The 13,505-nt window shown below is 35.8% G+C and overlaps 1 protein-coding gene across 2 annotated transcripts in view; it reads left to right on the top strand.

The window, feature by feature from the left end:
- CTNNA3 (catenin alpha 3) overlaps positions 1–13,505 on the top strand; it is a 1,804,468-nt gene that overhangs the window by 970,926 nt on the left and 820,037 nt on the right. For both annotated transcript variants that reach the window (XM_059397521.1, XM_059397522.1), the window contains one exon: positions 5,760–5,912. In XM_059397521.1, the coding sequence (XP_059253504.1) occupies positions 5,760–5,912 (153 nt within the window). The remainder of the gene's footprint in view (positions 1–5,759; positions 5,913–13,505) is intronic.

Below are 13,505 nucleotides of genomic sequence, written 5' to 3'. Positions count from 1 at the left end.
CATAGTATTTTTATCTCAGTTTCTAAGGTGAGTCAATTTACTGAACATCACTTAACTAACTGGTAGAGATGAAGTTTGAACCCAAGTCCACCCAACACAGCCCAAATTTGTAACCACCATGTGAGGGATAATGGTTTATTCACCTTCAGAACTCCCAGTGCCTAATAAACTGTTTTACCATCTTAATTTTTTTTTCTTCGTTACCACTTATTTTACAAGTTTTTTTTAATTAAAAATTTTTCTTCCTCTAGTCTCCTTCCTCATCATTTATTTGAGAACTGTGTACCTATTACAGTTCTTAATAAGGGAGGAAGATTTTTTTTAAAGATTTTATTTATTTATTTGACAGAGAGAGAGAGAGAGAGTGAGATAGGGAACACAAGCAGGAGGAGTCCAGAGGGAGGAGGCCTCTTGCTGAGCAGGGAGCCCATGTGAGGCTGCTTAATTCCAGAACCCTGGGATCATGACCTGAGCTGAAGGCAGATGCTTAACGACTGAGCCACCCAGGTGCCCCAGGGAGGAAGATTTTTAAACCTCATTTCTTTGTTTAAAAAATTAAAGCAATTGAATATATTCCATTTCTACACTATTAAGCAGAATGAAACATGCGTTTGATTTTACTAAAGGCAGGTTAAAGTTTTTATTTGTGTTTATTGAGAAAAAAACTGCCTATTTTATAAATGCCTAAGTAAGGACTTGAGATATGTCAAATTAAATAGATTCTGATAAAACACAAACAAAACAGAAACTTCACTAATTTTTTAGTTGCTGAGTTGTTGAAATGCTATAGGGCATCTCTTCCCCATTTTGGTAGTATCAGTGCCACACTTAGAAAAAAATATGTTTGTCCTTATATCTTCTCTTCATCATCCTCATAATGAAATAATATTAATGATCCAAAAGATACAAGTATCATTCAGTAGACACAATAGATATACATTGAATTAATTATTAGATGATTTAGTTGCTATTAGTCAATTGCATTTTGGCAGTCACATTTTGCTATTAAAATTAATATAGCATTAATATCCACATGTATAATTTTTTCTGGTTACCTGAGGACAATTCTTTTCTGAGACACTTGCTTTTCTTTCCATTCCTCTTCTCCTCACAATTTCATTCCTTTTATTCTCTTATTTAGTGGTGGTGGGGCAGTGCTGTCTTACAGTTTTCACATACAGCTTTCACTTTTGGGTTTCAATTGTAGAGAAATATATTATTTTATTTGAGATCCCAAACCACTTACATCAGTGGGAAACAGAAAAATTGATGTCTCAAAGCCTTTTATTAAACCATAGTGAGAAAAGATGGAAAACCCCTCCGTCTGATTTTGCGCCTGACATCTTTCATGCCTGGCCACAAACAGGTATTTGCTGAAAATACATACCTCTAACTCCTATTGGCCTCCCACTAACTTCAGATTTTAGTGCTGCAGCTTTTAAGGTTGTCCTATTTTTACAATGGCATGTTGGATTCTTTTTTAAAGTTTTTTTGTATGTCACTCAAGTGAAAGGAATGAGTTGTTCAATTGGGTGGGAAAATAATAGGGAAATTAATAACGTAGAGACTTCTAACATATCATACACAGATATAGATGAGTATACAATTTAAATGAAAAAAAAAATCCCATATGTCAGAATATTCCAGAATATGTAAGGAAAATTACTTAACATTTGAGGTGTTCCATATCTTGTCCCTATTTGCATTTCTAGCCTTCTCTCATAATAGTTCCTCTTTCACAGCGCAGTACCCGAGGATGACAATCAAATTCAGTAGTGTGCAAAGCCGAAGTGGTAAAGTATGGTCATCAATGGGTAGTTTATGTAAGACATCAGAGTCTGTTACTTGGTTCATGATAACATTATCAGCAGACACATGTATCTATTTTATATTAGATTCCCTTGAACCAGGTCCTAAGACTAGAGCCTTAGCGCAGGTTTTTTTTATTCAGGAGGCAAATCCAAGAAGCATGTGTAAGAGAACATGAGTGTAAGAGAATAGGCACGGAAGGAGGAAAGAATATGCTATTTGAGGTTCCTACTGTAGGCACCAGAATCTTAAGGACCTGTAGGAAGGGAAAGAATGTCTTCCAGAATTATCTAACCAATGAATAGAGACCAGGAATTTTATCTGGTGGTTCCTGTCTGTCTCCACTGATTGATAGTTGTTCCAGTGGTGTTCCCTCTTCAGAACTTCCAGGCTGTCTGTGCTTGGGCGGAGACTCACAGAGACTTAAAACAGACCCTAAAAAAGAAAAACAAAGAGGAACATGGAATATATTCGAGGTGGGGTGTCTTGAAAGGAAAAGGAACTGTTCCTTTACAGCAACAGCTGAAATCAGGGACTGGTCCAGTGGTGGAGACATCATCTTTTAAACTTTTTGTCTTATTTTGTTCTTTTTACCTGAAATGCTTTCCATTACATCTATTGTACCTAAGAAATCCTGTTTCAATCCTTACTCTATCACTGTTCTAGTCACACTAAATTCTTGCCATGTCTTGAGGATCCCTCTATTTATTTATTTATTTGTTTGTTTGTTTGTTTAATTTCTTATGATAGTCTTCATTCTAGAATGCTATGCTTTCCACCTCCCAACCCCTACTCTTAATAGCTAATTCAACTTTTAAAATGGAATACCTATATCTCATTTTTACCGAAGGCTTTTAACGATAACAGTGCAAGTTGTTTCTTATTTATGCTTCTTGTAAGATACTCATCAAACATTTTTTTGCAACTCTCACTCCCTAATATTACCTTGTCTTTGTTATCCTGACATTCCCAGTTTGCCTAGGGTGGTGCCTTGTCCTTAGAAAGCTCAAAGTGCATTTGTTAAATTGAGCTGATATACCCCTATAGGAAAGAAGATTCATTTTGCTTATAATATTTGAATTATAGTATGTCAGGTAATTTCTGTTCATTTTCCAACAGGATTTTGCAAGCATTGGCATAGAAATTATTTGTAAGCTTATTTTACAGTCCTTATGTCTTGTCCTACTGAACATAATATCACATGTCCATGTACACCTTTTCTTATTTTGTTTTGTACTTAGCAACATGTCTTAGAATAAAGTTTTAAAAAATGTGTTTCTAACGTGGTTTAATTAAAAAAATTAATTTAGCCAAAGCATTTATTTATTTATTTGTTAACAATAGTAAATCAGCTATAGCTCAAGTCTCACCTTTACAACATATTTCAGCACTTCTGTATGGAAGGAAAGATTGAATGAATAGCAGGGAAAACAGTAAAAGCCTGGATGGGGGCAACGAATAGGGGAGTAAATACCATTACAGAGAGGAAGTGCATAGACCACAGCACTGTAAGATTGCTTGAAGTATTATAGAAATAGGAGTTTATTTTCACTGTTTCTACCTCTACTCATCTCCTATTCATTCTTCAAACCATTGCAATAGGACTTCTGCTTCCGTTTTTCTACTCAGACTGCTCTCGCTAAGTTAATCAATGACCTCTTAGTGGTCAAATCCATTAGATAAGTCTTAGTTCACTTTATTTAACTTACCTTTAAAATTAGACTCTGAAACTCATTATCTTTTTGAAATTTCTTTGCTGTCAGTTTCCTGATTTTTTCCCTTATTGTGACATTTAATGACTCTCACTTCTCTATTAGATTATAAGGGATCATGCATTTCCATCTTGCTCTATTTCATAATAGCTTGCTCTTGGTAGAAAGGTAATGAAATGATGTTTAGAAATAATTGTTGAATTGAAAATGGAATCAAATACACAGAAAAGAATATTTAGTAAGTCCATAATGCGGATACAATAGTTGCATATGGTAGAATAAATTCATTTGGAGACAGTATTGACATAGATTTATTTGAAAGTTTCTCTTTTAGTTGTTGGTCATTTGCTCTCTTTGTTTTTGGCCATCATCTGAGTCTCTTTTTAGATCCCTCTCTTCCATCTGCACAATTCCCATATATGGTAATATTTCCTAAGATTTTATTTTTGGACATCTCCTCACTGTGCATGATCCTATCTGCCTCCTTGGCTTGAATTACTTCCCATATGTATGTTGGCTATTAATTGCATATCTTTAGTGCACATCTCCCCTCGCATTTATATCCTGGTTATAAATGAAAGAAAAAAGGACAGGGCTCCTGGGTGGCTCAGTTGGTTGGACGACTGCCTTTAGCTCAGGTCATGATCCTGGAGTCCCGGGATTGAGTTCCACATTGGGCTCCCAGCTCCATGGGAAGTCTCCTTCTCCCTCTGAACTCCTTGCTCATGTTCTCTCTCACTGTCTTTCTCTCAAATAAATAAATAAAATCTTAAAAAAAAAAAAAGGACAAAAGGGAGGGATGATAATTGAAAACTGTTCCCCCTTTGAGATTCCTTCTACTTTTACCTATCTGGAAGTAACATAACTTGTAGTTCTCAATTCAAGTCCAAACTTGTGATTCGTTGCCTGACTTCTCTGGTTCACTCTCTATGGATATCAAACACATTGTTCATTCCCTCCAGATCTTCCCCTTGCCTTGTAACTCCTTAGCACTCTGCACTCTGTTCTAGTAAGTGCTCAGACAATGTTAATTAGTTGCTATTAGTGATTTGCCTTTCTGCTTGCTAAGCAGATTCTTTCCTTAGGGATCTCCTATAGCCTTTGTGAAATTGTTAGAAGCCAGAAAATTTCACAATTCTTTTGCCTAAGATGATGTTTAGGCAGAGGTATTTTTTTCTCCCTGAAATCTATAATTATTATGGATTTATATCCTGTAAATATTATAGGAAGATAGTGTTTTTTGTTTTTTTTTTTTAATGCAGCTACCATAGCATTCTCATGTAATTCAAAACTAGGGTAACTGTCTATTGGTTTTAAAAAATACTCTAAAACATAATTTTCACAGAAAGCAAATTATAAATTTCTTTTCTGATAGTTACTCATCTCCTTGTTTTATCTTATGGAGGTTATTAAATTAAATAAAGAGGTTCACCTAAAAATTAGGGAGTCATGCATAATCACTGACACTGTTGGGTGAAACTTTTCAAGATACTGTGATCCTTTAGGACTCAATATTATATAAATACAATGCATTAATTTTCCAATGCAGTTTTAAATTTCAGTAAATATCTACTGAATAGAGTAATTGCCTGATTGTCATTTATGAGCTCACACATAATCTAATTTAAAAGAACTAATTGTAGTAGAATGTTATACTTGTTTAATAATTTAAGGTGTAAGGGCAAGAACAATTAATGCAGATGAAGAAAATTGGACATCAAACTCATTTATTATTCTCCTTGCTCTATTAATCTGTTATCAACTGGCATAATCGGTGATCTAACTTGGTTTAATTACCATGAAGACTACAATTTAGCTAATCAAAATTTATCATCAGTTCCTCCAATAAAGTAGAAAACATTTCATAATTTTGTAATTATGAAAATACATGATGTACAATGTTGTTTATAGACATGCATAAACATTACAGTAGTACAATTTTTTTGAGGGAAAATGGAGTATTATCACTTATAATCTGATATCTCTGGGCTAAGTATAATTTAAGAAAAAAATAGTGTATTTTGAGAGCAAGAGGGCTATTGCCCAATGATTTTTTTCCCTTGGATATTTTGTTTGTTTTAACTTTGTAAGTGACATTCATATACCATCTTAAATATTATTAGTTTAGAGATTGTATAAAAATATGTAAGATTAATTTTGTAACTATTGAGATTATAAAAATAGGAAATATCATGAACCATTTCCTGAAAAAAAAGTGAATTTTTTATTTCTCCTCAGCTCCGTAAGGCTATTATAGATCATGTGTCAGACTCCTTTTTGGATACAACAGTCCCGCTTTTGGTTCTCATTGAAGCTGCCAAGAATGGCCGAGAAAAGGAAATAAAAGAATATGCTTCAATATTTCGTGAACACACCAACAGGCTTATAGAGGTAAGCATGCTAGAACTGTAACTACTCCAAATCCAGGAGAATAAAGTTCTCATTACCCTTTCCCAGCTGAACTCTACTCAGATGAAAACTTTTGGCCACTTATTAAATGAAGAAAAGTTCAGTATTTTTTATGTATATATGTTAAAAAGTATACACACACACACATACATACACACAGACTGGTTAAATGCAGATTCTTTGTTTTATTGTTACACATCTTTTCTTGTTCTAAGATGAAAGTATTAAATATTTACCTCATGTCATTTTATTATTTGTCTGCCATCTTTTCGTGGCTTATTACTTCTTCACCCTTTCAAATCATACTCAACTATGTAACATGACTATAGAAAAAGAATGTCGAATATACAGGGGTAGAAATATCTAGAATAAATAAGTGGGGATAGTGGATTGGTCCATGTCCCATTAGAGGCAAAAGGAGATGATAAAACTATAATTTCTTCAGCTTGGAAGCTGAAAGCATGGAAATGGTCCATAATTTGGGGGCAAGATGGCATATTGCTGAAAGAGCCATAAAATGCTAGACAATTCCTAGGAAACAGATACTAGAACCTATTGTATTATGGGGATCTGTAAGGCAGCCACAGTATAAGAGAGTCTGAATGGAAGGATTTCTAACACCAGTAAGGTAGCAGTACTCACAAGGCCAGGAACCAGTAGCAGAAAAGGGAAAATGTGCTTGACCAGATTCATATACCAGAGCTGATAACACTGTTAGGACTCATCAGTATGACTGCACTGTTGTTTATGAATTAAATGTTCTGACTGCCATACCTTCATATACTGGCTGTGAACTTTGCGGTGAATATGTTTGGAGGTCCAAATTGCTTGCAAAAACTTGTGAGTCAGAGATAGATATCACATGAGTTAGAATCAACAGCATTTTATAGAACATCCATCAAAATAGAGGACTTTCCCAATGTCTTTAATGTAGATCTGCTGGGAAGGAAGTTTCCAATGTAGCTAGCATTTGCACTATAAACTCTCTGTTTCCTAGTCCTCACATCAAGAAAATGAAAAGAGTTGAAAAATAGATAATTACTAAGATCATTTCACCCCTAAAACTGACCTACCTACATCTCTGAAATCTACTTTGAGCTTCCCAAGAACTCTGTGAGACAGGGTAACTCTTATAATTCCCGTTGACCTTAGCTGGAAATAAAGGTACAAAACCAGACCAGACCAATTATTGCCAGAGCTGATTTCCAGGCTTACAATTTTTAACTAATTCATTCAATTATTTATTATATTTCTCATCTTATTTATTCCCTCTTATATTTATTCCTCAAATATATATTCAATCTTCCCCCCAGGAAAATGTTTAAGCAAGAGGCAAAGCAGAAGGAACAGATCATTAAAGGCACCTAGCTAAGTGTGGTCCCTGACAATCATGATCATTTTCTCTAAAAATGTGTTCTCTAAGCTGAAGGCACACCAAATTAGGAAAACAACTTTTTGGTGAAATATTCTGAAAGTAAAAGTTGATTTTTGCTAAGAAACTTATATCCTTATTCCTATTTCTTAGTTTAGTGTTGCTATGAAACATAAAACTCCCAAGGTGCTTGGTAAAGAAGAGCTTCTTGATCACAGTTTTTTGGGGAAAAATTGCATCTATTTCTTCTCTTGGAGATTTTATAGTTCCGAGAAATCCATAGATAAGATGATCTATTTAAGTCAGAAATTCCCCAAATCAGTTTACCTAAGGAATTCTTCCTTCCATGAGACTTATTAGAGCAGTGCCTTGAAGGAATGCGTGAGAATGCTTCCTCAATTTATTGTGAAATGATGGTTTATTATTATGAAAACAGAGCTCTAAGTTTAAAAATTTAAGAATCTTGAAAATTCCATATTTTATGTGAACATTGAAAGAATGAAAGATTGTGTAATTTTGAGCTCCTGGGGGACTGAGAATGAGGTTTACTTAACATTGAAAGTCCGCTTAACACAAATAATGAGATTATCCTAGCTTTGGAGTAACAGTTCTCCCTCTTCTACTACTTAACAAAGTGGCCTGTGTCATTTTCAGTTCCAGTTAGTGTATGACTACATACCATACCATCTCCAAACTAAGTGGCTTAAAACAATAATTTATTATTCTTTAACTGATCTGCAGGTTGTCTGGGCAGATGGGCAACTCTCACTTGGGTTCTTCCTGGGATTATTGTCAAATATTGGCTGGGTATGGAGCCCTCAAAATGTTTGACTGGGCTCGAAATACAGGATGTCACATTCACATGACTAAAAGTGCCTGAGAACTATCACCTGGGAGCTTAGCCATGGCTCCTCACTGGAGGACCAATACATGGCCTTTCTATGTGGCTTCAGCTTTTTGCAGAATAGTTGCTGATTCTGAGATGAGAGGTCCCAAAAGCAAGTGAGAGATAAGAACTAGGTACTGAAAGCCACTTAAGATCTTGGCCCAGCAGTGATCAGAATACCACTTCCACTATATACTGTTGGTCCAAAGCAACCGTGGAGCCTGCCCAAACAGGAGGGGAGGTAAAGAGGTGTGAGACTTCACCTTTCAATGGAAAGAATAGCAAAGTATGTGGCCACCTTTATTCTACTATACTTCTCTTCTCAGGACTTCATTTGCTTTTTTATAAAGTAAAGGTTAACAAGGTAATGTCTAAGGTCATAGATGGTTTCTAAAATTCTATGATATAACAAATATTTTTTACAATTGAAGGTCTTGTAATTTTCTTTTTCTGTTTTTTAAAGATTTTATTTATTATTTATTTGAGAGAAAGAAAGGGCGGGGTGGGGGGGGGGTTCGGGGCAGAAGCAGACTGCCCGCTGAGCAGGGAGCCCACTGCAGGATTCTGATTTTACAATCCTGAGATCATGACCTGAGCTGAAATCAAGAGTCAAACGCTTAGCCAACTCAGCCACCGAGGTGCCCCAAGACTCATTTTCTTTTCTTTTCTTTTCTTTTTTTTTTTAAAGATTTTATTTATTTATTTGACAGAGAGAAATCACAAGTAGATGGAGAGGCAGGCAGAGAGAGAGAGAGAAGCAGGCTCCCCGCCAAGCAGAGAGCCCGATGCGGGACTTGATCCCAAGACCCTGAGATCATGACCTGAGCCGAAGGCAGCGGCTTAACCCACTGAGCCACCCAGGCGCCCCTCCAAGACTCATTTTCTAACAGTTCTAGACTTTGGAGAAAATGAAAGTGGTTTTTAAGTATTCTGCTTGCCCACTAGGTTGTTTATATATATCAAGGAAAAAAAAAAAAGAACACTACATTTATCTCCCAGGAAAAGTTCTCTTTGAAAGGAGCTGTCTAACTAAGGCAACAGAGAAAATCATCATTAATTTACTACAAATGTTGAGCCAGAAGTGTCTATGACAGAGTCCCAGGAAATAGGAGAACTTAAATGGCACAGTTTCAGAAGACATTGTGAGTTTACTTTGTATCGATGTTTACCAATCCTCCACCTTTGTTTTCTCTACTCCTCCTCCACCCAGACTACTTAGACCCATCTTCTTCCCAAGCTGGGTACTTTGACAGAGCAGGACAGAAGAGAGTCTTAGATTCTAAATGACTTTAAGGAAAAGTTATTTTCAAAATGTCTGGGTTTTCATAAGTGACTCTTAATCTCACAAAACACACTGAGGGTTGCTGGGGGGAGGGGTGTTGGGAGAAGGGGGGTGGGGTTATGGACATTGGGGAGGGTATGTGCTTTGGTGAGTGCTGTGAAGTATGTAAACCTGGCGATTCACAGACCTGTACCCCTGGGGATAAAAATATATGTTTATAAAAAATAAAAAATTAAAAAAAATGTCTGGGTTTTGATACCTTGACTGTATTTGTCAGAGAAATCTAAAATCAGTGAATTTGTTGCAGTAAGACTTAAATGGAAAGAAAAGTCCATTTTTAAAGAATTCCTGGGGCGCCTGGGTGGCTCTGCGGGTTAAGCCTCTGCCTTCAGCTCAGGTCATGATCCCAGAGTCCTAGGATCGAGCCCCACATCGGGCTCTCTGCTCATCAGGGAGCCTGTTTCCCCCTCTCTCTCTGCCTGCTTCTCTGCCTACTTATGATCTCTGTATGTCAAATAAATAAATAAAATCTTAAAAAAAAAAAAAAAGAATTCCTATCAGATCTTTGAAGAAAAACTCCATACCATTAAAGGAATACTTTAGATAGTAGTTAAAATTGTAACTTTTACCCAAAAAATAGAAAACAAAAAAAACAAAACTGGATTTGAACAGAAAGAAAAACAGCAGCAACAACAACAAAGCATTAAGAAATTCTGCAGGTTGGGGCGCCTAGGTGGTTCAGTGGGTTAAAGCCTCTGCCTTAGGCTCGGGTCATGATCCCAGGTTTCTGGGATCAAGCCCCACATCGGGCTCTCTGCTCCGTGGAGAGCCTGTTTCCTCCTCTATCTCTCTCTGCCTGCCTCTCTGCCTACTTGTGATCTCTTTCTGTCAAATAAATAAATAAAATCTTTAAAAATTGTATGAAAGAAATTCTGCAGGTAATAATTAGGCAACCCAAAGGATTTGGGGGTGTTGGAGACAAAAAGTGAGAATGAGGAGAAGAGTGGCCAATTAATTGGGCCTGAACTTTTTTATTCTCTAGTGGAGTCATGTCTGAAGTCTTGTTTTATATTATCATGTAGTTTGGTGTAAAATGATCATGGGTGAAATGATGGTTATAAAACCCTGGGTACTGTTAATAACTGGAAACTTAGATCCTTATGGCTAATTTTGTTTAGTTATGCTGAACTCAGTAACTGTTATGTAAAACATCCTACTTTGAACATCCAAGTTACTCTGTTTTTGGATCAACCAAGCCACAGTGGAAATGAAAAGGAGTCAAAAGGTTGGCATTTAAAAAATCATCTTTACATAGTGATTAGCTATTTAATGACAAACATGTTCATTGAATCATACTCCCCAGTATTTGATCTTGGACTGATGGTGAATTAGGCACCATTAACTCTACTGACTTCTACGAATAATACCTATTAAACAGGAAGCTTAAACTATTTTTTTAAAAGATTTTATTTATTTATTTGCCAGAGAGAGAGAGAGATCACAAGTAGGCAGAGAGGCAGGCAGAGAGAGAGAGAGGGAGAGAGGGGGAAGCAGACTCCCCACTCAGCAGAGAGCCCAATGAGGGGCTCAATCCCAGGACTCTGAGAGCATGACCTGAGCTGAAGGCAGAGGCTTAACCCACTGAGCCATCCAGGGACCCCGGAAGTTTAAACTATTAATTTTATCTTAAAATTTAAAATATTCACTAATTCTGGAGAGTAAGAGTTTTATCTGTCATCACTTGGAGTCTATTCTGTTAGCCAAGTCTATGCAGCTAATTCTCCAAAATCTGCACTGAATAAAGGAACACATTCATTACACTAACTCACTTTTGCTTTTCTCTAAAAAGTTAACTTTTGGGATTCTAGTAACTGGACTTGGGACAATGTGTGAGCCCAGTTACTTAGTAGGGTGACTTCTTATTCTACTGTACTTGAATACTTGAAATAATTCTTCACTATGATATTATCAAACACCTTTGCCATCAATTATCAAAAGCTAACACTGTAATCTCTACTCCAGATCTCCATCAGATGGAATTTGTCACAATCAGATAACATTTTTAAAGAACTTTGCCCACTTCAGAGATAAAGTTTCTAACTTTAATGTGGTAATATAATTGTTATTCAGAAGAATGCCATTGCATGCAATACATGCATTGCTTACTATAATAGCTGTTATTTAATATTTCTTTAAAATTAATTTCTAAAATTAATCATACTATGCTCTCAGCATATCATGCTCTCAGCAATCAGTTCATGTTGAACACTACATAGTTGCTACCAACTAAAAAGGTAAAATCTCCAGTTTATCCCATGGATTTTACTATATTAATTATCACTAAATAAGACAGTGTAAATGATCTAGGCCTGAAAATTTTCTGTGAATTAGAGAAGTTTCTCCATGTGAAAAGTGAGCTTTGTCAGTGCTTTGACTTATTCATCAAAAATTCATCTGTCTTGATGCACCTTATTTTAGTAAGTTTCATGGGAGCCTTTCATCAAAAAGGAAAAAGTGGGTGGACATTTAATTATAATACTTCCCTCCAACCTACAAAGCTGATTGTTCCCACTCACAAAATGGTGAGCCAGATTTAGCAAAGCCCCAGTGCCAAGAGAGAAGGCTGTAGAGGGGACTCTTGCTGTTTGCAAGAAGTGCTTAGAGCTCTCAGCTCTACTTTTATCTTTGCTTTTTGACAGAATCCTGTTCCAGTGTTACACATTGCTTTAATTGATCATCTGTTATCAAATAAGGATATGCTCAGTTACAAATAAATAAAGCTTTTGGAGTCCTATCTCATTCTTCCTCCCCCACCAAAAAAAAGAAAAAAAAAAAGAAAAAAAAGAAAAAGAACAAACCCATACTTATACTTGCTCACAAACCAACAACTGTTCTCAGTGAGCATCTTGGCAGCTCTCCTCTTTTGATGGGGAAGGGATGTTACAGCTAAGTCAGGAATGCTTTTGCTTATATAGAGCACAGGTGTGACTGCCCACTCCCTGGATCAGAAACTGTTCAACATCTTAATCCTCTTTCAGCTAATGCTCATGATGAGCATGATTCTTAAAAGCCTAACCTGAATGCACAGTGAGTGACCTTTCCATGTTGGAAAGGTTTTTTAAATTTTCTTTTATTTTTATAAAATTTCCATTCATGGCGTTTGGCATACAGGAAAATGGAGAGTGATACAGAAAAGTCAGAGCCTTTTCATAGTCATATGTAGGTATTTTTGAATGAGATATTAGTGTTTTAGAATTAAGAGGGGGGAGAAAACTAAGTGAGATTAGAGTAGTTTTGGAATTTAGTATGAAGTAAGCAACGTAAGCATTATTTACATCAAAACTGCATGACTAGGCAGCAGCTGGATTTGAAAAACTTAAAGTTGATACAAGTGTGACTAAAGTCAAAATGCTCATTTCTGTGTTCCAGGAATATAATAGAAATGAAATCTAGATATCTATGTTGGCTGAAGCATGAAGTGGGATAAAAGGCAGCTGATCAATACCCTTTAATATTTGATTCCCAGGGTGAATAGGTGAGATTTCATCTTAAGAACTGGATGATCCAGTAATGGATTTGGAAAGCTGTGGTTGCTTCTTGCCACAGGAGGGTCTAAAGGGAAGCCATATTTTAGGAGAATGTGTGTATGGATTATTTCATATCTGGTTATAAAAATTTTCTAACCCCTAACAATTGATTAGAATCTCATGAATATAAACTGGCATTTAAAAAGACTGCACTTAAAACTTAATTTAATCTTGTACATTAAAGAGAGAGAAAACTAGATTTAATCATGAACTTGGAACATAAAAGCAAGTGACTTAAGACTTAATGTCATTAGATTAAGCTATCCAATAGAAATAGAAAGCAGAACACATATATAATTTAAATTTTTCTAGTAGTCACATTAAACCAAAAAAATGTAAAAATAAACAGGTGAAACCAACCTTAATGATATACTTTATTTAATTCAATATATCCCAAATATTATCATCTCAACATGTAATAAAAATAAAAACTATTAATGAAATATCT

The sequence above is a fragment of the Mustela nigripes genome, chromosome 4 (assembly GCF_022355385.1).
Source record: "Mustela nigripes isolate SB6536 chromosome 4, MUSNIG.SB6536, whole genome shotgun sequence".
In the NCBI taxonomy this organism is placed as follows: Eukaryota; Metazoa; Chordata; class Mammalia; order Carnivora; family Mustelidae; genus Mustela; species Mustela nigripes.
Note: the sequence above shows the minus strand (reverse complement) of the source record. Positions and strands in the feature narration are given on the sequence as shown.